Source organism: Phasianus colchicus, chromosome 11, assembly GCF_987193195.1.
Source record: "Phasianus colchicus chromosome 11, bPhaCol1.hap1.1, whole genome shotgun sequence".
NCBI classification, from domain to species: Eukaryota; Metazoa; Chordata; class Aves; order Galliformes; family Phasianidae; genus Phasianus; species Phasianus colchicus.
In genome coordinates, this window is record NC_143446.1 from 12,512,538 (window position 1) to 12,538,896 (window position 26,359).

At 44.8% G+C, this 26,359-nt stretch overlaps 1 protein-coding gene across 3 annotated transcripts; it reads left to right on the top strand.

Moving 5' to 3' along the window:
- The first annotated feature begins 133 nt into the window (after positions 1 to 133).
- Positions 134 to 26,279, top strand: QRICH1 (glutamine rich 1). Of its 3 annotated transcripts, none has more exons than XM_031606704.2 (11): positions 164 to 266; positions 983 to 1,043; positions 4,548 to 4,877; positions 12,208 to 13,227; positions 15,931 to 16,108; positions 16,731 to 16,885; positions 17,661 to 17,778; positions 19,048 to 19,156; positions 19,487 to 19,638; positions 20,309 to 20,399; positions 21,195 to 26,279. In XM_031606704.2, the coding sequence occupies exons 3-11, from the start codon at positions 4,569 to 4,571 to the stop codon at positions 21,385 to 21,387; spliced, it is 2,325 nt and encodes a 774-aa protein (XP_031462564.1). In that variant the 5' UTR covers positions 164 to 266; positions 983 to 1,043; positions 4,548 to 4,568; the 3' UTR covers positions 21,388 to 26,279. The 3 variants fall into 3 exon arrangements, with proteins under 3 accessions (XP_031462557.1, XP_031462564.1, XP_090004428.1); XM_090148302.1 differs by lacking the exon at positions 164 to 266 and adding an exon at positions 642 to 827; XM_031606697.2 differs by lacking the exon at positions 983 to 1,043 and having other exon boundaries at positions 134 to 266.
- The last annotated feature ends 80 nt before the right edge of the window (positions 26,280 to 26,359 follow it).

Sequence of the window (26,359 nt, forward strand, 5' to 3'; positions counted from 1 at the left end):
TCCCGGCTCCGAGCGCGCCCCTCCCGCCGCGCAGCGCGCCCCCCGCCGGCCGCCCCCACCTCGGGAATGCGGCCCCTTTAAGGCGAGGGGCGGGTCCGAGCGCCGAGCTCTCGCGGGAGTTGGGGACCGCGCTCTCGCGAGGCCGAGGTAGCGCGCTGATTGGCTGCGGGGGGTTGAATGTAAGATGGCGCCCAGGGAGCTGTGAGGGGAAAAGACTCGGGGCCGAGGCGGCGGCGGCGCGAGTCGGCGGCGGCAGCGGGGCCGGGGTGAGGCGGGGCCGGGCCGCGGCGCGGCGCAGCGGGGCCGCCGGGCCGGGGAGAGCGGGGGAGCGACGCGAGGCGGGGGGACGGCGGGGCCGGGCGGGGCCTACCGTCGTGCGCAGGGGGGGAGGCGGCGGCGGCGGTTCCGGGGGCGGCGCGGGCCCGGCGGGGAGGGGGAAGGGAGGGGCGGCCCCGCCCGGCGGGAGCGCGCGCGGCTTCTCCGTGCTCGCGCGGGGCGCGCCCCCCTCCGCGCCCCCCCTTCCCTCCGCCTCGCTCGGGCGGCGGCGGCGCGCACCGGAAGGCTGCGGCCTCCGCCTTCCCACCGAGCCCAAACATGGCTCCTGCGGCGGGGCGGCGGCGGGGGCTGCCCGGGGCCCGCGGGGAACAAAGGAGGGCCCCGGCGCCCCGCCGCAGGTGGAGGGAGGCCGGGCCGGCGGTGGGGCCGGGCGCGGTGACGGGGCGGTTTGTGCCGGGGGACCTCTGGGCTCTGTCAGCGCTGCTGCCGCTGCTGCCTTGTGCTGCTGCCTTGTTCTCAGCTCTGCCTTCCCCAGCCCGGTGCCGTGACAGGTGCGGAGGGAGGGGTCCCGTCGCTGCCTTCCCCGGAGCCCGGCGATCTCTTCCCTTTCATATTAAGTGGCAAAGCCTATTGAACGTAAAATGGTTTTAATAAAGAAAAAAAGGAACCGGGGATGGAAAGGGCTTCTTTGTTCTGTCTTCTCCAGAACGTTACAAGTCTAAGAGCTCAGGACAAGAGCAGCAGAAATACATGCACCATGGTGACTGGTGAGTCCGGATCGTCCACATGCTGCGAGTCGTGTGTGTGTTCTCAGTAACCTCGAGCTGAGTTTACGAACTAACCGTGTGTGTTTGCGGTCCTCGGAGGGTTTTGTGCCCTCATTTCCTGCAAGACAGGGTCGTACTGAGCAGGGAGGGCTTACATCCACTTAGCGAAGGAAGAGTTCTGTCTGGGTGCTCTGTTGGCTTAAAAATGTGCTGCTGAGGCCTAAGTAAGAGTTTGCTGTTTCTAACATGTGTCTGATGGTTCAAGGGAACGTATCTTGGTGAAAGTGGCAGCTGCAGCAGTGAGCTGCGTGCTGCAGAACCTCGGCCTGTTGAATGCACTGAAAGGTTTCTTTCTGTTCAGAAACGTGGGTGAGTTTAGTTGTAACAACTGTGGTTTCTGTGGTTACAGTGTTATTTTCCTGAATCTTCGCCTAGCCCTGCTACCTGTGCTTTGTGCGGCTGTGAAGCACAGCCTGAGCCATTCAGTGCTCTTAGTTAAATTTATCCTCAAGCAGCCTTCGGGTAGATGGGAATGATTCTGAGAGAGCCCAGGCTGCTCTGTTACCTGTGGTGCCTTCGGCTCTTTTCCGTTGGCTGGAGTTGAAAGGAAGGTCCTGTTGCTGTTTGGGAGCAGGAACGATGCTCTCAGTACCACATGGCACAGCGGGGTTCTGCTCCATGCTTGGGACTGCACATGTTGCAGTGGCTCACAGAAGCAGCTTGGTGCTTTATGTGTTAGTGACTCCTAGTGTAGTAATTTCATGCCAATAACAAGGGTTTTTCTGTGCTAGGTGAGATGTTCCTTGTGACAGCTTTTGTCAGGGGAAGATTCACAAGCCCAGAATGGTAGGCTGACTGTGGTGCTGATTGGGATGGAGCAGCTGAGCAGGGTCAAGAATTTGCATGTAAGAAATTCATGTTATTTGTTCTGATTTCTGGTGGTCAGAAGAGGTAGGTGGTAGTTTGGTGGTGGATCTCCTGCTGATCTTTGAGCCTGTTGCTTCTGTATCTGGGTTTCTGGTAGCTTCTGGCCTCTGCTGTGGGAGGAGCATGATGTGTGTATGAGCAGCTCTTGGGAGAAGGGTTGGAGTTCCAAAAGTTGTGTATGAGCCTTAATGGGGTATAGTTCCATGACGTAATCTTATCTGTTTGGGGTAATGGATAACTATTGACATCCCTTGACAAAATTAACAGAAAGTAAATAACCTCCTAAGACACAATTGATTCCCTAAGCCCTTTCAGCATAATAAGTGCTAGTGCAGCAGCAAGGAAGAGGGCAGGTCTTTGCCAGGGGGTGAGCTCTCCCAGCTCTGCTGCAGCTGGCTGTCACATCAACAGCACTAAAGTCAAAGAGCAGCTGTTAGTGTTCACTGCTGGGCTCCTGGCGTGGCATCCTTGAGGCTTCCTCCCCAGAAGTCTCCCCTCTGCAGGCTGTGTCTGCTAATGCACCTCCAGGTGGCTGTGCACTGTGACTGTGCTGTTCTAAAAGCTTCACCATGGTACTTAAGCAGAAAATGTGCAAGTTCTAAGTAGAAAGTTGAAACAAGTTAATAACTCAAAATGTGTTTACCTGCTTGAGAGTGTCTACCAGAGCTTCTTACAGTTAGGTGCAAGATGAATTTGTGTGCTGAGTGTAGGTCCTGTCCAAGTCCCTGAAGATGCATTAGTAACTTTAATCTCCTATTGGTGTCACCTTGGACATGCAGTCATTGGTCACCTGAAATAGGGTTGATGGGGAAAAAAAGGTGCAAAGCATCAGCTGAGCCTCTTCAGTGGGAAAAGCTGAGCATCGAGCTTAGATATGCTTAGCTTTTCCTTGGGTGACTCCTGGAGGAAACCTTGCTGAGTCAGCAACTGAGTGAGTAGTTTTATTGGCTCTGTCATGCAGGCCTGAGAACTTGTCAGAGCAGAGTCACTGGCAGGTAGGAGAACTGTGTCTCTGTCCAGCTCTGCACTTCATGGGAGCTTCTGTATGCTAATTTCTACAAAATTGTTGTATTTAGCAAGTGGACGCTGTTATCTTCTGCTTTGTATTGCTGAAGACTGATACGTGTTTTAAGTAGTAATTCCATAAATTGTATATTCAGCAAGTTGCCTCATGTTCCCTTACCTGTGATGTTCATTCTTTCTCACGTGAACCTGGTCAAACACGCTAGCTGTGAACCTCCTCCATGTAAACAACAACTCTGTGTGTTTAGATTGCTGTCACGTAACAGTGAAGAGTGGTTAGAGATCACTGTAGGGCTTGCTGGTATTGGTGGGAACTGGGCTTGGACTTGGCAGTGCGGTTACGCCACTGACAACCTTGAACTTGCTCCCATCTTCACACGGTTGTTGCAGTCTTCTGTTCAGTCAGAAGCCTCTGTCCTGGTTCTGCTTGGTTAAATCACTGTGAAATGTTGCAGAGTTCTGCTTTTTGTACTTCTGTTAAGGACTGCAGTCAGTATGTGCATACAGTGATGTTATCTGTTTTTCTGCTTCTCCGCCAGTAATACCAGATCTCCTCTTCTGTTCTGAATGCTGTGCCGTTTCATGTCTTTTCACAGCCATCTCAGCAGCTGGTGGTGTTAGATCTCAGATCTATTTACCCTTTATCGGGACTAATGAGTACCTTAGAAACAAGCAGTATGCTTGCTGCAGAAACAATTTGTGGGTTTAAACAAGTTAAGTCAATAAGAGAAGAACGCTGCCAATGTGTACCCTAGAGCTTTCTAATGTTCTCAGGTGTAGTCATCTTTTGTTTTTTCCTCCTTGCACTCGCTTTCCCAAATCATCTGACTGCTTCTGTCTCTCTTCTGTCTTTACACATTTCTCGTTAACCTCTTCCTGTATTAAAAAGATATCAGGAACCAATGCTGCTGTTGGTTGCTTCATTTCCAGAGCTCTGCTTCTCTGTGTGTGTAGTTCTATTTGAGGAATCTCCTAATTCCAATGCTCTCCTTTCACTTGCTGTGTTCAAATCAATAAGGCTGTGCTAGTCCTAATAGCAGAGGGATGAATGCTGCGTCTGCTGCTCTTCTGTTCTGCTTCCTATTAGCTGCCTAGAGTAGAGCTGCATGGCCTGACAGAACACACTGCTCGCTTCTCCCACCTCCGTGGCTGTGAAGCAGGGCCGTGTGTATTGATTTCTGAGCTTCTCTCGCTAGTGTTGCATGCTGCAAACGAATGAGATCTGTGATTTGATTCAATCTGTGATGAGGTTTGCCTGGTGTGGATGAAGTATAATTCTGGAAGGTGTTAACGGCAGTGAGCTCTTTGAAATAGGTGTCATGGTTGTACCTGGTGTCATCCAGGCTTCTGTGAACTGCTGAGGGTTAATTCGAAAGGAGTGTAGCACTGCAAGGTGCCTCACAAAGCTGAAGCATCTGTCTCAGGGCATCTGGCCCTGCATGTTTGCTTGATTTCATATGGTGCTCGGTATGAGAAATTAATTACTGGAGTTGGGAATATCCTTGCACCAGAGGAGCACTGTAGTTAAGAATTTTCACTTTCTCTTTCCTTAAGGAACCCTCAGGACCTTACAATATGAATAATTCTCTGGAGAACACCATTTCCTTTGAAGAATACATCCGTGTGAAGGCACGAACGATCCCCCAGCACAGGATGAAGGAGTTCCTGGACTCCCTGGCTTCCAAGGGGCCGGAAGCTCTGCAGGAGTTTCAGCAGACGGCCACCACCACGATGGTGTACCAGCAGGGTGGCAACTGCATTTACACGGACAGCACAGAGGTGGCTGGATCTTTGCTTGAACTTGCTTGCCCTGTGACAACCAGTGTCCAGCAGCAAACTCAGCAAGAGCAGCAGATACAGGTTCAGCAACCCCAGCAAGTCCAGGTAAGCATCTTAAATCATCTTTGAAGGTATATATGACTTGTTAACCCATAAAATAGTGTTCAGAGCCAGCTACTAGCTAACCTGAAACCAGAGGCAAGCGTTTAAGAAGCAGGACCAATCAGCTTCATATAGAACAGTGTTTCCCTCTTGTTTAAGGAATTTGGTAGTAAATTTGTCTTGCTCTGCCTCCATTGAGCCCTGCTGTAGGAGGAGTAACATACATAGCAATGTAGTGGTGTAACCTATTTGAGAAATGGTTGACAGTTTTGGCATGTACACGGCTCCCTGAAGCCTTGCACTCTGTGAAGCAGCTATAAATACCCTTCCTCCTCTGCTGGTCTTGCTTTTTCTCGTTGTTTAGAGTGGCAGTGGGATCTAACTCTTGTTGCTTTTTTTTTTTTTTAATTAAATCAATATTCTTCAAATTTTACTTGAATGTTCTAGAAGTTGCAGTTCTTGAACTGCTTTTAGAGCTGGAGAGAAATGCACAGAAGTTGACATAAGTTGTGAACCAGGGGAAGATGCTTTTCATGAAAGGTGTTCTGAAAGGTGCCTGTGTGCCAAGGAAGCTGGCTCCTTTGCACAGTGGTAGGAGTCTTCTGCAGCTCTTTTAACAGATATTAAAATAATTTGTATTAAGTATTAAATGAGAAAAAAACAGTACCAAGAAAAAATATGTCACTTTGAGAATCAACTGCCTTGGTCCTCAAACACTTCTTAAAGAGCTCACAGGTGGCAGGGTTCTCTTTAAAATGCATCTCCCAACAGCTGAACTCTGGCTGTGATTTTAATACGCTTCAGATGGAAAAATTGCTGACATGTAGCCTGCATCTAAGGGTGTGAGCTTTCTTCTTTTGCAACAAATGAGGTACCACTGCTGCGGTACAGACTTGTGCCAGCATCTCACTTGTGTGCTCTTATTCTATAGTAAAGACAAACTTTCCTCTTTCATTGGGTAACTTGTCGCCAATTTCTCTTCCTACTGAGTAACTGAATGTTCAGCTAGGACTTCTGTAACCTGTTGGCCTACAGTAACCTGTAACACAAGGCTTTTGAAGAATAAAAGCCTCTAGTCTAACAGAGAGAGGCATCAGATCTCTGCATGAGTCTATTAGAAGTGGTCAGGGGTGGCTTTGGTTCTGCCAGCTAGCACGTTTTGGGGGAGAAGTTTCACTTCTCAGTTCAGCAGAAGAACTATTAGAAGAATTAGGGCTTTTTCAGTGCCTCAGCCTTGAAGATGTTAAAGGCCCCATACCAGTCTTAAAACCGACGAGGAACACATATGTATGGATATTCTTCTTACTGCTGCCTCCTTTTGGAACTCCTCAAAGTTCAGGCTTGACCCTTGCAAGCCTCCTAGTAACAGAGATAGAGAGGGAGGTCAAATATCGTACGCTCCAGAGAAAAATAAACTCCTGACCTTCTTGAAAATAACCATAGAGTTGCTGCCAGAGTTATGTTCCTATTTTGTAAACTAAAAGGATTGCACTTTATGGAGAATGAAAAAAATCTAACAAAAGTCAAGCTCTCAAAAAGCTTTCCTAACAAACATTGTGTACTTTTCTCCTTTGTTTTTAATGCGACTCTGCTTTAGAATACCTGCTTTCACATCTGTCAGTACAGACAGTAGTGTTTGTATTGCCTCCTGTGTAGCCCTCTTCAGCCTGTTACTACCTCCCAGCACAGTCTGGTGGCACATCTTGTACCTGATGTAGCTGCAGCTTTTGTGCATCAGCAGTGCCACTGGATTTGTCCGTATTTGAGCATCTGGCTCAGAATTATCTTTGAATTAGCCTTATTTTTTTTCTCAGAAATTGGGTGGAGGAATGTCTTTACCCATCTGTGAGAGTTCCTCAGTGTTTTTTCAAGATTTCTTGTCAAGATGCAGTTAAGGTTAAACCTGTGATGTAGCATGCACGCGGTTCATGACTGTCTTTGTGGCAGCACTGGCAAAGCCTGGTGGCTTTGTGTGAACAAACCCCCAGGTTGTGTTGGGGCTCTGGGGGTGTCAGTGTTTCACCAGAACAGTGTGTCTGATTCCTCTGGCTCATCTTGCTGTTGTTCTACAATAATTTTTGGTCATCCTCTGAGATCTTAATCAAACTTAAATCATCCCAGTTCTTGACCTGATAATCCTTTTAATTCTCGCTAATCCAATTGCAAATCAGAGAAGACCCTCTGAATGACTGCACTTCTATCTGGCAGTGCAGCAGTGTTGCTGAAGGTGACTAATAATATCACAGGTCAGATGACCTGATGGCTGCAAGTGCTGATGACAGCCCTATGATCATAAAGATAGACAGTGCTCGGGTTTCATCCTCTGTCTTCATTGCTGAAGACAAAGACAGTGCATGACTGCTGCTGCTTTTATTTGTCCTGGCAAAACATGCTTCCTGTTTTGAAGGAAAAGTTGCCACCTTAGGGTTTTCTTGCCTAAAAGATTCAACAAACTGTTGCCTAACATTTATTTCAAAGTAGATGCAACTGTTCAGTTAGGTTATATAGTAGTTGGTGCTACAGTGCCAGTGTCCTGGAGCTCCTTCTGTGCTCAGTATCACAGCAATGACGTTATATCTTAATAAATGGTTTAGCATGTCAAGCTGTCAGTCCTGTGCAGTGTTGATCTAGGTGAGAAAGACTGTGTTTTGCTCCAGTCAAGTAAGAGTTTTATCAGCTTGGCCTCTGAGATTCTGCTAGCTGGTTTTGGTCATTGAGGGTACAGAACTGATGACACCAGCAAGAAGAGGTGTTAACACTGACTGACTTAGAGAACACAGTATTTGTGCAGTAGTGAATCCCTTCCTCCTTTCACTTCTCATATTCACCTGCAAGATGTAGCTGGAAGGGTATCAGCGAAGAGTCAGTATCTGTGCAGGGTGAATTCTGTGCGTGTAGGGAAGTTCATCCATTCTCACCTTTCTTAGGACAGTCTGATGGCAAGGTTGTAGGAGCTCCTTGGGCTGGGGATGAGGTGACGATGGTACAGGTGAGCTAGATTGCTGAACTATATAGGGAATGGTTACATCACTGTATAAATCGTAAAGGCTTGTGCCCTTCTAATTCCCCAGTTCCTTGAGAATGTGAAATGTGTTCATTTCTTACTGCTTTAGCCTTCCTCTGGTCTGTTCTCTGACTTCAGACCAGCATAGGCATTGTTTGTAACATAGAGGAGGGAAAGGTGCACTTCAGTAGTTCAGAAGATCTTATCCTTGGCTCTGCAGAGAACGTACCTTTCCTTCACTTCAGGTGGAAATGGCTGTCCTCTTGTCCCTGTCTTGGTTCTGGGTTCAGCCTGTTCTTCTAACACAAGCTAGGGCTCCTGTTTACTTATCTTTGGAAAACATCTAGTAAGAGATATTAGTGTAGCAGCTAGTATTAATTAACGTTTGCTAGGGTGGACTGTGCCACTTCAAAGAATGGCTGTAATAGAGTGGTGTTTTAAAGATAGCTCCTTCTTGTATATGGAAATAGGCTCCTTTTCAGGAAAGGGAAGCTGCTTGTTTTCCTTGCTTCATGTGTTCTGACTTAGATCTAAATCCTACCTCAGAGTGCAGCTTGACAACATAATCTTGACATGGTAACTGTTGAAACATGCAAAATACCTGTGTGGTCTATGGCATTGTGTCAGTGATGATGAATGAGCAGAGGAAAAAACCTGGACTGAATGTCTGGTAGTCATTCTGAAAAGTTGACTTGTGTGTTCCCTATAGACGTTATTTACTTTGATAAGTAGTAAAGGACTTCCTGTAAGGCAGTTGAATAACAAGTTCACCATTTCCTGCTACTTCAGTGATCAGTATTTTCACCTATTTTGTACTTGTCTGTATGCTGTAGCTACCTTCTGACCTAATGTTAGAAGGAGCTCTATATTACGGTGTTGGTTCTAAGTGCTGGAGTCACTGGTTTTGAGGGAAGTGCATTTTAAGCCTTAAATATGGCTAAGAATAGTTTGGAAACTGCAATTCTGCTTGTCAACGTTTTTGACCAGGTGGTTTATTTCCATTGGTTTGCTCAGGTGTGGAAGTTCAGGGTGCACCTACGTTGCTCTTGCTGGGTTTTGGAGTATACTCGTGCAGCGGGTTTGCTGCTTGTCCCTTCTTGCTTGTCCTGGGTTTCAAGCCTAATTTTTGGGATCGCCTTCAGATGGAGCTAAGGTGTAAGCTGTAGTCTTGTTTTGGCTCAGTGTTACTGAGTGGCTGCTGATCTTGTCTTTGTATGTGCTCGGTTCTAGACAATGTGTGTTCCTTTTTTATTTCTCCTTAAAATGGCGCAAGGTTCCCCCTTTAAGGGATTTAAGCTTGGTTCTACCCTGCTATTACAAGACAGGGCAGACATCTAATGCTTTTGGTTCTCTAGTCTGTGAGTATTTGGCCAACTTCTAGCTATTTTATGGTAAAAATAAATTTCTCTTTAATTGCAGCGTGCTGGGAAGTGATTATTTTCATGCTGTTGCATCCAAGCTTATGACAATATGCAGTCTTTTAGTATTGGTGACTTGGTGTGCTGTTCTATTGCACCAGTACAGTCCAGGTATTCCCAGCATAACGTTCTTCCTTCACCTTGATGCTGAACATTGCTGACTGTGTTGGTCTTTGCCTGCAAATTTAAAACACTTCTTTCTGTACAGAGTATTTTAGAAAGTCAGCCACTGATGCTGTTTAATTCATTGTCCTTTTGTCTCAAATGAGTTAAGTCTTTAAATCTGAAGTGTAGGCTTGCAGCACTCCTGGGTGCAAGGTACTTGAAAATGGAGAGAGAGTTGCTGCAAAATATGGTTGATAAAAATAGATATGTAATTCACAAGGGATGTGTAATGTGTAGTAGGTAGAGCTTCAATATTCCTTTAAATAGGAGCAACCTCTACTCGGAAATGTGATGTCAACAGTTGGCAGTATGAAGAACTTGCAGTGGTTCTGGAGTCTGACTTTTACAACATATTTGGGTCTGGGCTTATTCTCTAGATGTTTAAAACAAACAAAAAAACAACTCACCTCTGAAAGGGATGGAAGCTGCCCATGGCTTTTAGAGATGTGAGCTTAGGCTGTAAAAGCAGACAGAAGAAAGTACTGGTCTGTTCTTAGGCTGTGCCTCTTGGTTAAACCCATTTCACAGCCTAACTGCACTTAACACTATGAAATTGTCTCCTTGCAGGAGCAAGCTTTCAAGTCTTTTTGCTAGTGACAGAAATACTGATTTCGTACATACAAAGAGAAGAGGGTAACATACACGATTTTACGTTAGAGTTTATACTGAAGGTGGGGGTACTTCTGAGGTATTTTCAGTCGTGTGCATATTCTTAAAATGCACTGCAGAAGTACAGGATAAATGAATACTTCTTTCTGACGTGATTCTAAATGTCAGAAGACAAAGCAAGTGTTTGTCACATTAAACTGAAAATCTACTGTGCTAATGCATTTTAGATTGACCCATCTTGTGCCTTGTCTTGCAAGTAGTATTTTGAATAAGGGCTTATGTTAGTATTAAAGATTATTATTAGTAGTGATTAGTGTTATTTTGGGGAATAATTGCCTTAGTGGTATAATTACAGTCGACTTCCCTAAACTGAAGTCACGTTAGGGACCTGTGCTTGGGCCTGCTTGGTGGGCACTGCTGGTAGTGTGGGGCAGTGTGGTCTGAGTATCAGATGGAACTGAAGAGCTGTCCCATAGGTGACTTCATCTTTTTCAATTAACTCCTGAGCAAATCACTCGCTGATGCAGCTTTTTAAGCTGCCATGCTGGTGCAAGGTCGTATGTGTCTTGTTACCTTGCAGGAAATTATATAAAGTCCACATCATTTGGATTACAGTATACTGCACACAGCTGTCAGCAGGAGCCTCTAAAATTCACTGTTCTTCCCAGGAACAGAATGAGTTGCTAACAGGAGGTGGCTTACACAATTGGTTTGCAAATGGTGCATTTTGCAACCCCACTTACTACTTAGCAATTCTTAATTGGCTGCAAATGAGTCCTTAGTGTTGGGTGTTTGTTTTTTTTTTTAAGACTTTTTAGAGGTGACTGTAGGGGTTGAGATTTCATATAACTGTGCAGCATAAACCTGAGTGTAGAGTCTGCTCGGATGTTACGTTTACTTGTCAGGCTTTGATAAGTGAGATGGAAAAGGCTGAGGGAATGTGAGCAGGGAGACACAGTTTTATGACTAAATAAATCAGTGTTGGGTTCAAACATCACGTTGTTGTAGGTGCCGCTAAAGCTCTTGTATTTGCAAGGAAAAGCTGAGTGATTAATGCCCCCTTCAAGATAAAGCTTTAGGGAAGCCTGGAGAAGCTGGTGATGGTGGAAGGCTGGGATGTTACTTCTGAGAACAGGGCAAATGCAGCAAATTGTTTGGGGAGGAGAGCAGACCTCTCAGTGTCCTGGGGGTGAGGACATCAGCTGGGTTTGGCATAGGAATATTTATTTCCCTTGGAGTTCAAACAATTCATTTTAGTTCAGGTACTAACGTATTTTGTCCATAATGTTCAGCATTGAGTTAAATGCATGAGATGGAAAATGCACCTGAAGGGCTTGGGCAATAAATGGAATTGAATGGAATAAGTAAATAATAAAAAGTTAACTGGTTTTAATTATCCTTGTCAAATAAATACCTCTAACGTTTGGAAGAGCAAATGCTGTAGTGGTGTCCCTTAGCTCAAGACACAGATTTAGTTGAAAATTGCACTGTTTCCTGTGTTAACACCTGGTTATGTAGTGCTACAATTAACAGTTGGTTTCAAAGCAATAATTCTCTGCCTTGTATGGAAGGAGCCAAGTGCTGATTTCAACTTCCCCTCATTTCCTGCTGCCTGTCCCAGGCTCCTGCAGCCATTTAGGGGCTGGCGGTGAGAGCAGTAAAATTGGTCTTTAGAGCGTAGTAAGAATGAGGCAAAAACCCATGCATCTTGTGGCAAGATGCACAAATTACAATTCTGATGTTGAGTTTGACCTAAAAATCTCACTATAGCAAGGCCTGTGCTGAAATAACACTTTGCAATGGAAGTAGCTCTGAAGACGAAAGTGCTGTAATCTGTTGGCTTGAGCCAGCAGCACTTTGAGGATGGAGATGCAGCTCACATGTTGTTCTGTCTGCTCATGCAATACCATGTAAACACAGAACCTGCCCTGCTTCTTCGGCTGGGCACTTCTGCAGTGGCTCAATCTGGTTTAATTTTCCTGAGATCTTTAGTAGTAGTTTATAACTCCGTATTAAAACTGAATGTGGAAGACGTGGAGCACAGCTACACCTACAGTGATGTGCCGTCTCTGCCGGTGGCCCCGCTGCTGGTTGCTGCTGCTCACCATCACTAACTGCCCCATTGGTGTCCTTGCAGGTTCAGGTCCAGGTCCAGCAGTCACCGCAGCAGGTCTCCGCCCAGCAGCTCTCTCCGCAGCTCACTGTCCATCAAGCTTCTGAGCAGCCGATACAAGTCCAGGTGCAGATCCAAGGCCAGGGGCAGCAGCAGGCGTCCCAGACAATACAGAGTCAGTGTCTTCAGAGCCCCAGCCCATCTCAGCTGCAGGCAGCTCAAATCCAAGTGCAGCATGTGCAGACTGCCCAGCAGATCCAGGCCGCGGAGATACAGGAGGAGCACATACAACACCAGCAGATCCAGGCACAGCTTGTGGCAGGACAGGCCATTACTGGTGGTCAGCAGATCCAGATCCAGACAGTGGGGGCGTTGTCACCTCCACCTTCTCAACAAGGCTCTCCACGAGAGGGGGAGAGGAGGATCAGCACCGCCAGCGTCCTTCAGCCAGTGAAGAAGCGCAAAGTGGATATGCCTATTACTGTATCATATGCTATTTCAGGGCAGCCGGTTGCCACAGTGTTGGCCATTCCTCAGGGCCAGCAGCAAAGTTATGTCTCTCTAAGGCCAGACTTACTAACAGTGGACAGTGCCCACCTGTACAGTGCCACTGGGACCATTACTAGCCCCACTGGAGAGACTTGGACCATCCCTGTTTACTCTGCTCAGCCACGTGGTGACCTTCAGCAGCAAAACATAACCCACATCGCCATCCCTCAGGAGGCCTACAATGCTGTCCATGTCAGTGGCTCCCCAACGACACTGACCACAGTGAAGCTGGAAGATGACAAGGATAAGATGGTGGGAAGTACTTCAGTAGTGAAGAACTCTCATGAGGAAGTGGTGCAGACTCTTGCTAATTCACTCTTTCCAGCGCAGTTTATGAATGGCAACATCCACATTCCAGTGGCAGTGCAGGCTGTGGCCGGGACATACCAGAACACAGCACAGACAGTGCACATATGGGACCCGCAGCAGCAACAGCAGCAGCCCACACCCCAAGAGCAGGGGCAGCAGCAGCAACAACTACAAGTCACTTGCTCAGTAAGTTTAACTTGTTTGGGTCTTGGTCCTCAATTAACAACTTGCAAATGTTCTGGGGAGAGGGAATGTGAGCAGACAGCTTGTATCAAGGAAGCAGAGATGCCTCTCTTCCTCTGCTCTGGGTGTGACATACAGCATTTGTCTCCTGATGTAGGACTGCCACATATTAATACTGGTACATAGAGTACAAAACTTTCCAAAAGAAAGTTCTGCGTTGATCTCTGTAACAGAAATGAACAAATAAGTGCATATTGCTAGCTTCCCCATAGCAGGTATTACAGGGTCTGTAGTCTTTTCCTAAACAGTTCAAAGGAAAGATGGGGACAACGGAAACAAAGTCAGCCACATTAATGCTCTAGTGGTGTAGTCATGGTTACTCTGCATTATGTAGCATTTGGAGTTCCCAGCAGGTCCAGTGCCCAGGTAAAATGTCAAAATCTGGCTAGTTGTTGGAGCAGACTTTGTGGATCAGGTGTACCCATCTGTAACACCAACCTGTTTCCAGTAAATGCCTGGTGTGCAAGAATGTCATAATGACCAGTGGCAAGTAACTACCTCTTTGTCATGACAAACATAGCAGCTAAATTTGCTGATCTTCTTTTTTTAAAAGGATTTTTAATTGGGTTTTAGGACTTAAATGAATAGGGCGATTAATGACTTGTCTTATAAGTGCAAATGAATGTAGTTTATCTTTTTTTTTTTTTTAATCAGAACGCGTAGAGATTGATCTGTGTCAGAGCCTGTTCTTGCTGAATGGAATGAGAGCAAAAATACCCACGTCTGCTAGCACAAGTGTTGTTACAAATTCCTTCCAGTTTATAAATAACACTTTTGGCTTTATAAAGACACATGTGCCCTCTACTTCATCAGTAAGCAGTGGGACAAGGAGGATTGCTTTTTGGTTATCACATCTGTGTTTCTGAATCGAGTCATAACCTTGGTGGGCTGCAGCACGTCTTCGATGAAAAGGGTTCCCTACATCTCTGGATGAAGTCAGTTGCTGGGCACACTCTTCTATAAATCTGTACTTTAACCTACAGCCTGTAGGTCATGTAATACATCCGTTGTTTTTTTTTGCTGTTTGTTTTGTTGATTTTTAAAGAGCTTTCAGTATCTTCTTTTTTTTTTCCCCCTGTATTGGTATATTAGAGAGAACTTTATTCCTTCCAATTACTCAAAATAAGTTGACTGAACTTCTTGCCTTTCTGCTGAACAGGTGTTTTTTTTGGGGGGGGAGGGGGGAATTATTTCAAGGGTCTTTTGAAAATACATTCACTGAATCTTTTCCAAAGTATAAACTCCATAATTTCTCTAATGATTTCTTGTAAAGCTTCTACCAATGCCTTATATTCCTGTATGTAGTGGTCCACAATACTTGTGTATCAAGACAGTATTCTGATTAAAAGTCTTTGGAGTTCTGGGTACTGCATAACCTCCTAAACATGGAGGCAATCCTAGAAGGTATGTGCTCTTCCTCTGGGAAGGATGATAAAGCTGCTGTAGATGAGCATCTCACTTTTGGGTGTTGTCTGTCTCAAAGCTGTGAGACTATGTGGTACTCCCTGTCAGTCTCAACTTAGCTTGGGCAAGCCACAAACAGCATTTTGTTCTGTTTTTGAAAAAATGTCATTTAAAAAGCAACTTTCATTCCAGTGACTCTGGCCTGTGTGTCGCCTTCACACCAGATGAGAGAGCTGTGAGGTCAGGGCAGCAGATCCCCATCTAGCTGGGGCTGGCAGAGGTGGCTGCCTCTGAGCAGCTCTCTGTTGCTCGGAGGCTGATGGGGCAATACTCTGGAGGGGAGTGGGGGCGAAATCCTGGCTCCTATGGAAATGGAATGTCAGTTCTCACCCTTGGGCTCCTGTCCTCTTTACAACAGAGGTTTGATTGACAGCTTCAACTTTATTGTCGTCTGCCTCCATAAAAGTTGAGGCCTTTCAGCGATAGTCTCCCTCTGCAGCTATGGTGATGGAGAGGCTGATACACAAACAGTTGTGAGCCGGTGCAAAAACAAACAAAGCAGCAACAGAAATAAAACAAATCAGAGGTAGACAGCCTGAGGCTCTTACAGGCATGCCTGTCCTGTGGGAGCTTTTTTTTTGGTGGTGTTTTGTTTTTGGTTACATTAAATTACAGGTATTACTGACATCTACAGTGTTTTCATCATGGACTCTTAATAGTGCCAGAGCAATTGGGCCAGTCTTGCTGTAGTGAGGTGGTGGTCTTCTGTGGTGGCTCAGCATGGCAAGCTGAGTAAAGTCAAGAAAATCAGTAGTTCATTTTGCTGTTGGAGAAGAGACCAGAAGTCTGTTTTTGAGAGGATTTCAGCTGTTTCATACAGTTTCTTGTCAGTGAACTAGCTTCTCTGTGACACTGCCGCAAGAACCACTCATGGCTGCTAGGTCTCCTGTGATGTTCTGCAGGACTTTTGAATGTATCAATCAGCAAGTAGTGTGGATTTGCTGAAGGGATTTTAGATATGTCCATTAAAAAAAAAAAAAACAAAAAAACAAGAACTTAGAGAGGCAAATGTTCTTTCATGAGCAGTAAGTTAGACAGCAAAGATTATGTGCCTTGGACTAAACCAGAGTGGGTGTTGCAAAAGACTGATGTCCTGGGGCTAGGGGTAGCACTGCAGTTAATTGTTTTCTATGCAACTGTTGTATTTAAAAGTATATACAACTGAAATATTTTCTTTCATAGGCTCAAACTGTTCAGGTTGCTGAAGTAGAACAGCAGCAGCAGCCACAGACTTCACCTGAACTTCTACTTCCAAACTCTCTGAAGCCAGAAGAAGGGCTTGAAGTGTGGAAAAGCTGGGCACAGACCAAGAATGCAGAGCTGGAAAAAGAAGCCCAAAATAGGCTAGCACCTATTGGAAGTATGTGTCATGGCAAGAGCTTTCTTTTCTTTCAGTCATTGCCTAATCTCTACTTGAAATAGTAGCCGTTTACCGTTCCTCTTGGAAAGCACCTTTTTGTCAGTGATTATTTTTAAGTTTAAACAATTATTTACTTTGCACAGTGCTAATTATTGCATGATCCAAATACCAAAGGATGTGTTCCAAGGGAAATATTATAGGTCTGTGCTGAGCCGACTTGAGCAACTAGTCTGGTGGCTGTAGAAAAGGATATTGTATGACTGTAATGTGTGGCCGAACAAAATGGCTGCGTGTGCCATCCAGTCTGGTAGAGCAGTCATGGAGCTGCTGTTTTCCTGTCGCTGCAGGGCAGCGTTTCATTGTACGTGGTAAAAGAAGGCAGTCGTCATGCAGTTGGCAGGGCACAGTCTTCCTCTTGGATTCCTGCCCACTTATCTTTTTGGTAGATCTGACAGCTTAGAGTCTTGATTTATTTTGGTTTTCTTTATTGTACTGGGAGAATGTGGTACTACTAGGACTGCCAGATAGACAGCAGAGCTGGAGATGTGGGAAATCATTCCTGAAAGGTCAGAAATAATATGGCTTTATGGCTTAAATAATACGGCTTTGTTTTGTTTTCCAGGACGTCAGCTGCTGAGGTTCCAGGAAGATCTCATATCTTCAGCTGTGGCTGAGCTGAATTATGGTCTATGTTTAATGACACGAGAAGCGCGGAATGGTGATGGTGAACCGTATGATCCAGATGTGCTCTATTATATCTTCCTGTGTATTCAGAAGGTAGGGGGAGGACAGTTCTGTGTGTAGCAGAGCTGTGTGTGTTTTCAGAATATATAGGGAGGGTTCTCCTTTATAGAAAGGGAGTCTTCCTTCTAATGAGCTTCCCAAAGATTTCATAAGAAAGAAGTCTTTGCTTCTTCAGTGTAAGAAGGAAAAAAAGATGCACTGACTAAATGTAATTGATTAACAGCAATGTGTTTCTTTTTCCCTGAAGTAATTTATGAAGAATTGTTAGTATTAGTTCAGTGTCATGGTGAGAATAAGAAATCCTTTTAAGTTTGTCTTTTGGGAGGAAGGAGGAGCAGGGGGATGTTTGGGAAATCTATGAAGACTTGATCTAGCTGAAGCTTTAACAGGCAAAAACTTAGCTTTTTATGGTGTGGGAAGTCTAAACTGTTATGTTAGTGCACTTCCTGGAAGAGCTGCAGGATCAGAACTAAACTGATAGGAGAATTGGCATCTCCCTCCTTATCTGGAAGAGTCTAGAGTCTACGGGACAGTCGTGTGAATTAACTTCCAATGGACACATCTAAAATAAGAGGTGAAATCCAACCAACTTTGCTGGCTGTCTCTCCTTTCTGTCTTTGCATTCCCTTGATAGTAACTGAGATTATTTGTTCTCAGTGCAAGGGTCCTCGCTTCCCTAGTATGTATTAGTCTTCAGTACTATGCTATGAAGCGTTTGATTAACCAGGTGTGTGGGCTCTTAGGATAAAATCTTGTTCGAGAGGAACGTGCTATCACTGTACTGGACTGTGTTGTGAATCTTTTACAGTATCTCTTTGAAAATGGGCGAGTAGATGACATCTTCTCGGATCTCTACTATATTCGCTTCACTGAATGGCTGCATGAGGTTCTCAAGGATGTACAGCAGCCTCGTGTTTCCCCCCTTGGTAAAAATTTTTAAGAACTTAAAAACTTTCTGGAGTTTGGAATGTTTAATTGAAAGCTACAGCAGGAGTGTAGTATGAATAGCAAACCTGTCAAAATAAATAAGTGTCTAAGACAGCTCATACTGATCAGGTAAAAGAATGTTTCATCTATAGGGTGTAGGCCCGATTAAGGAGTGCTTGCCTATTCAGAAAGCAGGTAGTGGAGACTTAAATTTTTATGAGGTTGACTTACTTGGAGATCTCTGATCCCAGTTGAGTTTCCTCATCTGAAGTGCTAATACATCTTGCTTTGTTGCTTTGGGAGATGATGCAACACTATCATGTTGCCATATAGTCAGATGGATATGGTCTTTCTGTATCCAAACCCACTAAGTGTAGGGGTTGTTGTTGTTGTTGTTGTTTTTTTTTTTAAATAAAAGCACAAATAGAGCCTCTGCTGCTCCAATCAAAAGCAGCTCATCTCCACCCTGTGTTAAGAAGATGATGGTGACAGGGGTGAGAGGACAGTTTAAGATAAGGCAGGTTTTGTGTACAAAAACTAGAATAAAAATTGTGTTTTTAGAGCACAGAAATGTTTTCTTGTGACTTTGCTGCCTTTGATCTGATTAGAAGTCAGTGAAGAAGCTATTGCTTGTGTTCAGATAGGCAGCTGATGTTACAGGCTAGGTGGCTATGTAGCAGTGTGAGTTTTGGAATTCTTTTGTTTTCGCTCTGGCTGTTTGATCTGTGCTTTGTCATTCCACAAGCCCTGGAGTTTATAGAGCTGTCTGTTTTTTCTGTTTATCTGTGTATTTGGAGTATAGTATTTCCTCTTCTACACAAAGGGAAAAAAATCTGAGAATCAAAGGATTACTCATGTGTCCAAATACATCACTTGGCACTGAGTACTGACTGAGGCTGTGCACAGGGCCAAGAGCTGATTTGTTATACTGGCCTGCCTGCTCTCACATATTATTGGATTAGGAGCATCTGCATTGGAGTTAGGCCATTAATTAAAAGCTGTTTAAGCACGTATTTATTTCTGACTGGAATATCTAGACATTGCAGGAGTATATTCTCTGCAATTTGAGGTTGATGTGTATATATACAATTGTTTTCCTAACTGTACCTGCTATTAAAGTTATTTCTGTGGTAATTGATCTTAACATCATTAAGGATGTCCTCCTTCCCTTAGAGAACACAAATCTTTGTACTTACGGACCAGAAAATGCTGCCTTTGTTCCTGCTGTAACTGTCTCCTGGCATGATGCTGATTTTTGATTGTTGCAGGTTATGTCCTCTCCAGTCATGTAACGGAAGAGATGCTGTGGGAGTGTAAGCAGCTGGGAGCTCACTCCCCTTCCACCTTGCTCACTACACTGATGTTTTTTAATACAAAGTAAGTACTTGTGCCTGTGAGACTTTTGCAGCATAAAAACTTCACTGTCAGGGTTGTTGGGAAACTGCTGTGCTGGATTAAAGCACGGTTGTGAATTTTGAGTGGTTGCAGACAAAGCCCTCTTGCAACCCTGTCAGGCAAAGAAGATGCAGCGCAACAAGGAAAGAGCTAGCAGAGGGGAAACTAAACTTTTGCCTGTTGTGTGCTTTGCAGGAATAGTCTTTATCTCAGTGTTGATTTGAGCTTCGACTGGCTCATGATGAATAAAGATACCTGTGTTGCTGTGGAGACTGTATCCTCTGAGTATCCTGTATTCTCTTTTCTGATCAGATACTTCCTGTTGAAGACGGTAGACCAGCACATGAAGCTGGCCTTTTCCAAGGTATTGAGGCAGACCAAGAAGAACCCTTCCAATCCCAAGGATAAAAGCACGAGTATCCGCTATCTGAAGGCTCACGGTGCACACCAGACAGGCCAGAAAGGTAGTGTCTAGAATTTTCTTTGGAAACAATTTACTTTCTGGGCTTGAAGAGATATGGAGATACCAGCAGATGGGACTGTGAGAATCCTAGGCTCTATCAATTATTATCAGCATAAGAGAATGAAATGTGTGCTCCCTCTGACAGAGCATAGTACCTTTTATAAGAAGTATGTTCTGGAGGCAAACCTTACCTGAGGTGGTCAGGAGCTGAGGATTACTTGCTTGTTTTGTTTTTGTGGGCAAGGGGGCAACTGTTAGTGTTTAAGAGCAGGGGGAGAAGCTTCTTTGGAAAGGCTTCTCTTTTTCAGAGTGTTCAGTGCACATTAACTGTGTAGAATTACTACATAAATGTGGTCTGGCCCCTTAAAAGCATGATACTGGAATTTGGCTCAGACATTGCATTCTCACAGTGAGATCTCTGTCACTTTGGGCGCAGATAGAAGTGGAGAAATGGCTATGGGCTGGTTGTATTGTTCAGTATGCCTGGGTTAAAGTAAGCCTTCCATGTGATACTTTGAGTACTTGAAACCAGGCAGCTTTGTCCTGAACAGCCATGTCTCTTACTAACTACTGCATGGTGACAAAATGCTTCAGAGACTCTGTGGCACTGCTCAGTTTGTTGTGCTTCTCATACAGAGTGTCTGACTGACTTTTTGGGGGTTGGTTTCTAGTTACAGATGACATGTATGCAGAGCAGACTGAGAATCCAGAGAACCCCCTGAGGTGTCCGATAAAGCTGTATGACTTCTACCTCTTCAAATGGTGAGAGCCTCCATTCCATGCCTATCATTGCTTGTCTTCACTGACTGGGTTGTACAGCGTTTTGTAGCTGGCCTAGTTTTCAGGGCAGCATTTTACTCCTGGCACAGATTCTGCATTTGCATAAATTTACATAGATGGGGAAAGGTATTGATTATGAGAGGGTGGGATTTTGCTATATGGTCACCTAACTTAATTTGGAACTTTTTATGGTATTTAAAGAGACAAATTGTAATTTGTGAACTGGCTGCTTTTAATGTCATACTTGCTTGGAAGGTTTGTTGCATTGGCATGAGCTCATTGTTCTGCCTGTGACTTGCAAGCAAGTAAACTGGAAGCTGCTGCTTGAGATTAGGGTCCTATTCAGATTGGCTTCTGAACAAAAATGAGAACTTGGAATTGGAGGGAGTGTCAAAGGACTCATTTATAAATTATTATGGTCTGATAACTAAAGTGTGTTTTCTTAATGGATTGCTCTGCAACTAGCCTGCATGTGAAAAATATCCTAATTCTGCTTCACTTTGATCTTTAAGGCAAGCGTTTGTTATACTTACCAGTGGGAAATAAAAATTACTTACTTGTAGTTGCAGCCATGGCTTTTTAACTGTGGCATGGCTTAAACATTTGGGACCACCGTTGTCCCTAAGAGTAACTCCATACCTACAGAACAAGTACCTTCGTGTCTCCTCAGCCAGATGTTCACTGTCAGGATTTGTGAGGCTTGGGATGAGGACAGGGGAGGTCTCTCCCTCCTAGGACATTCCGTTAGTCTGGTTATTTCTGATCTTCCTCATGCAGCCCCCAGAGTGTGAAAGGCCGGAATGACACGTTTTACTTGACTCCGGAGCCAGTGGTGGCCCCCAACAGCCCTATCTGGTATTCCATCCAGCCGATCAGCAGAGAGCAGATGGAGCAGATGCTCACCCGGATCCTGGTGATACGAGAGATTCAGGAAGCTATTGCCGTAGCTAATGCCAGCACCATGCACTAAGGCATCCTTCTTGGCTCAGAAGGGGTGGGGTGGGGTGATGGGGGAGGGACAAGCAAAGAATTGTACAGACTTTTACACTAAAGGAGATGCCTAAGTTTTTGGTTTTTTATTGGTGTAGCTATGAAGCCCTTTTAGGCTTCTTCTCTTTAAAAGAATCTAAAGGAAACCTACCCATTGTGTATCCTACCCAACACACCAAACTGTTGGAATCATTGGAGGCTGCATTTTCCCTGCAAGCTGGGAGCTGTGGAAAGCTGCTGGTTGACTCTGATTTTTTTTATGATGTAGAAAATATGAACTACAGGATTGGCCTGGATGACTGGGGCCTCTGTCTCCTTGGAGCACGTGCAGCCTAGAGGGCACAGAATGATGGATGGACCTGCTCAGCCAGTGGAAGAGAGGCAGGCATCTTCTTTTCTTGTGCTTGGACGTTAATTTGCTGTTATCTTGGAAGGAAGAGGAGAGAGTGAACTACAATTGTCATTTATACAAAGAAAAAAAACAAACAAACAATGATTTCTATTCAGACCTTTAAGTGACATTTTTAGATGTTAAAAGTACAAACTTTACCACACTCTTCTTTTTTGGCCTAATACTGAGGCCTTAAACCTTGAGGCTCCTGTGCCTGATGGAATTCTTGTAACATACACTTGTGTATCATATAAAGATACCACCCTGTTTCTCTTATGTATTCTTACTCTAGTTGTTTATTAAGAATGATGAGCACGTCTTTTCAACATGCCATTGAACAATGTGTCTTTATTTGGGGAAGAGTGAGCTGTGAGGGTGGGGGGGTCGTTAAACAAAGATCAGTATGCAAACTGGTTGTTTTCATCCCTGTTGTGCTTTCCAGCTTGAGTCTGCTGGACTTCTTTCACCCTGACAAATTAGGAAGGTAGAAGGGGATTACATTCTATTAAAGAACCTGGCTATCTGATTGCTAATGGAAGCTTGGTGTCAGGCTAGGAACATGGATCTGTGAGAACCAGATCAGGCTGTCAGTCTGTCCTAAATGTTCTGTGGCCGGCCTGTCAGGCTTCACTCCTAGGCAAATTCCCCTCTCCCCTTTACAAACACACCATACCAACTGTGTCGGAGGGAAAAGGGCCTTCCAGGGCATTCTGGGAGCAGCTTGTGGCTTACTCCTGCCATGTAACAGCTTTTTCAGAGTTTAACACAGCTGTGTAGCTTCTGGCATCATTCATGATCATAAACCCCAACCATGTAGCCTTGCCTTCCTGCATCTTAAATAGTCGCTGTATTCTGTATTATTAACAAATAGTCTGCTCTTTTGAAGCCAGTGGGTAGCCAACTGTGCTTGAAATGGGAGATCACTCTAGCCAGGCTTGTGATTTGTGCCACCAGCTTCTTGGATGCAGAGAGGTGACTCTGTTTCTTGAACTTGTCTTCCCTGCTTTTCCATCTCATGTCCCTTCCCTGTTCCAAGATACATAGATAGATATATACTTATATATATATTACAATAAAAGAACTTGTTTACAGGCGAGCAACTTTTTTGAAGCTTCTGTTGGCCAACACTTGTCTGTATTGAGAAGGAAGATTTGCCGTCTCCGTTGGTTGCACACAGTGTAAATCTGCACATAGGATGAGAATAGGAATAATGTTGTCTGCTTCTGTGCTCTTGATCCTTGTAGAGGTGTGTGGGCCTAGCAAGACTTCAAGCCTCTGATGCTTCATGTTGATGGTGTTCATGAGAAGGCAGATGTGCTTGAATTGGTTGCATGATTAGTTTGTTCCCTGTATAGGACTCTGTGCTTAAATAAGTGCAGAGAGGTGAGGTAGCAACTCACTGTTATTATTGATACCTGCACTCTAACATAGACTTATAGCTTAGTTTCCCACCTCAGAGTTATGCAAGGGGAAAATAACATTGGGTTGGTGTCCACATCCCGGTGGGTAAGTTGAGAAGATGGTGTCTGGATGGTGTGCCATGTTGACAGCATACACCTTCAGTGAAATCCAGCCATTGGGAGCCAGCAGCTGCCTCCTGGTAGGGCAGCTGTCAGGATTGCTAGTGCCATTTCAGCTGTCAGAAGCCTATAATCCCTTTACCATACCATCGATACTGGCCCTAACCTAAGTATTTAAGGATGTGGTGAGGGGCCAGCTCCCACTGTTTCAAACAGCTGGGTGTGGTTGTTGTTCAGGATGCCGCACAGGCTTGCACAGAGCAGACTTCCCATTCTTCAGGGCAGCTTGCTGTATCTTCAGAAGAGAGATACAATGATGTGAGAGAAACTGCAGACTGACCACTTGTGCTCGAGTCCCAGTGTGTGCTCTGCAATACTGCATGTGAAACTAGCTCCAGCATGCCTGCACTCATGTGAGCCAGCTGCTTTCTCCATCTCCATCAGAAATGCAGTGGGTATTCAAGTCATCTGCCAGGTACTAAGTGTACAAGCCACTTCATTAAGTGGCTTTGGAAGTCACCTTACTCTAAAAATTGCCAGAAGCTGGAATAACTTAAAAGAGTATCAGGGCAATTTCAAGTTAGGGCTGAAAAAATAATTCAGTTGGAGTTTCAGGAGAAACAAAATTCCGCATTACCTAAAAAATCTAGGCAGTGTGTTCTCCTTACTGCCCTTAACAGCATGGTGATCTGAAGTCTTCATAAGAGAAGAGTCCTCCTTGGTCTTGGACTGTACAGCTTAAGAGTGGAGGAACTTGGCCTGTACTTAGCTCTGGAGATCTCCTAGTGATTGGCTGTGTTCTAACAGACTGAAGTGTTTCCATTACTTTCTCATTGTTTGGACATATATGAGATGAACTTGCTGACTTAGAAGTGGACTGCTGTACTGTTCTGTACCGTCTCATCAGAATGTCCACCGTGTTAATTCATTCCCTATTTTTAGAGACAATCGATATACTGTGACTTAAGGTTTATTTTTCTGGGCCTGGCTTCTAGTCTGGCTCTCTGGAGCTAGTTTAAAAGGTACAGTATTTCTAGAATATAAATACTACGTTCTTTGATAGTAAAGAACAGGATCTGCTCCCTTTTAGGGGCTCATAGGAAGACGTGCACAGAGTAGCACAGGAGAGTGCTGTGGCTTGGGGTTGCTATCCGAGTTCTGGGAGATTTTCCCAGTCAAACATGTAAAATAGCTTTTTAACACTTTCCTATAACCAGCTTGTTTGCTGCTTAAAGGGCATTCCACCTAGGCTCTGAGAGTGCCAAATTGCTAGCTCTTGTATGTGTGTATATATTAAATGAGAACTCTCCATGCCCTATGCCTTGTTTGAGACAGGCTGAAAATGCATCAATCTTTAAATAAGTAAAGCTGAGGAAGTCAAGCTAGAAGACCCTGCGTTGTTGGTTTTATGCCCATCTTGTCTCTCTGATATGAAAGGAACTGTAGAAGGCAGAGTATGACTGACTATTGTAAGGCACCTCACACTCTGACATTAGACTCGTGTATTGTCCTACCTCTTGACACTAATAGAGTTGCTTTCTTACAGAACACTGTAGCCTCTCTTACACACTTGTCTGTGGCAGCATTAGATTTTCATTTACTTTCAAGAGTTCAAGTATTTCCTTTAAGTGGTAATGGCTGAAATGGCAGAGAGCAGACTAGAGAGTAGTTCTTTACCTTTGCCTGAAGTGGTGAGTGAAAGGAACAGTCTAAGAGTGGCCTAAAATGGCACTTGGCTGATGGCTGCTTCAGAGATTTCCTTAGTTTCAGATACTAGGCAAGGTCTGAAGTAGATCCTGCTTTGGGCCAATGAAAAAAGACTTAATCTGATCCCTAAATAAGAATCCACTTCTGCACTGTTGCTCTTAGGGCAGAAAAAAGGTCTTTTTCTCTGCTGCATCAGGGCTACTAACTGCCTCGGTGTACTTTGAATGAATTAGGCCATCTTCAGGCCTCCCACACAGTGATAAGAACAGCTTCAGAAATGGCAGAAATGAGCTCTCTGAGCATATGTGGAGTGGAGGCCTTCCTGATACTGCAGTCGCTCATCTTCTTGCTGGTCTGAGTGCTGCTAGATGCTAATGGACTCTGCACAGTCTAACTGAACTGCGTTGTCATCCAGTTTTAATAGTGACTTACTTGCAATTAGTGTTTGGGCTCTTAAATCACTGTTAAAGAGGGATATAAACTGTCTTCCACCCTATATGGGACTTTTCTTCCCATCTTCTTGCTGGAGCTGCTCCTCTCAAGTACTACAGGGAACATCCCTTATCCAGCTGTTTCAGCCTGTTCTGTCTCACTTGTGCCAATGCATAGGAAATAACCCTCCTCAACTGCTGGCAGTGCTAAGTTGAGCATCTTCCTACCTTACCAAGCATCTTAAATTTTCTTCCAGAAGTTTCACAGACGTGCTGCCTCCAATCTGTGCAGCGATTGCTGTGTTCCCTACCTGTCGGTCCTCTTCTGTTGTGCAGCTGAAGCTCAGCTCTCAGCACTGTGGCCACTTTATGCCCTGTATAACCTCATGCATGGCAGCGAGTTTGCCTGCTTCTCTGTTCTTGTTTGAGCTCATCGGGATGGGGAGGCAGATTGAACCCACTTACAGCAGCAATAAAATGTGTCTAGATCTCAAGAGGGAACTGCAGGAGAGAACAAGGTGGAGAGGATGTCTCAGAAAGGCAGGGTCCAGTTGCAGCCCAGAGCCTTGCTTGATAATGAGTGTGCAGCCTATATGCAAAATACGTCTTGTCTGTCCCTCCCATGTTGACCCTGATCTAAACAGCACATGTGATTGGCATCCTGCAAAGTGACCTTCAGAACTCTCCAGTAGCTTTGCCCCGTGAGTAACTCACACTACAAATCATTTTAAAGAGATGCACTCAACTATTTTTTTAATTTAATTTTACTCTTATATTCTCTGCTCTTTGTAATCTGCTTGGAAATAAAATGTTTTTCCCTGCAGCCTTTGTCGTAGTCTCTTTGAGAATCATTCATCTTTGCCTGGTATTTCTTTTGGAACGTGAGGCTGACTTCACCTACTT

What these genes read in the sequence shown, in the direction of transcription:
- QRICH1 (XM_031606697.2), top strand. Translation starts at nt 4,569, where the DNA reads ATGAATAATTCTCTGGAGAACACCATTTCCTTTGAAGAATACATCCGT. An exon ending in AGCAACCCCAGCAAGTCCAG is followed by an intron (nt 4,878 to 12,207) that starts GTAAGCATCTTA and finishes GTGTCCTTGCAG; the next exon opens with GTTCAGGTCCAGGTCCAGCA. An exon ending in TAGGCTAGCACCTATTGGAA is followed by an intron (nt 16,109 to 16,730) that starts GTATGTGTCATG and finishes TTTGTTTTCCAG; the next exon opens with GACGTCAGCTGCTGAGGTTC.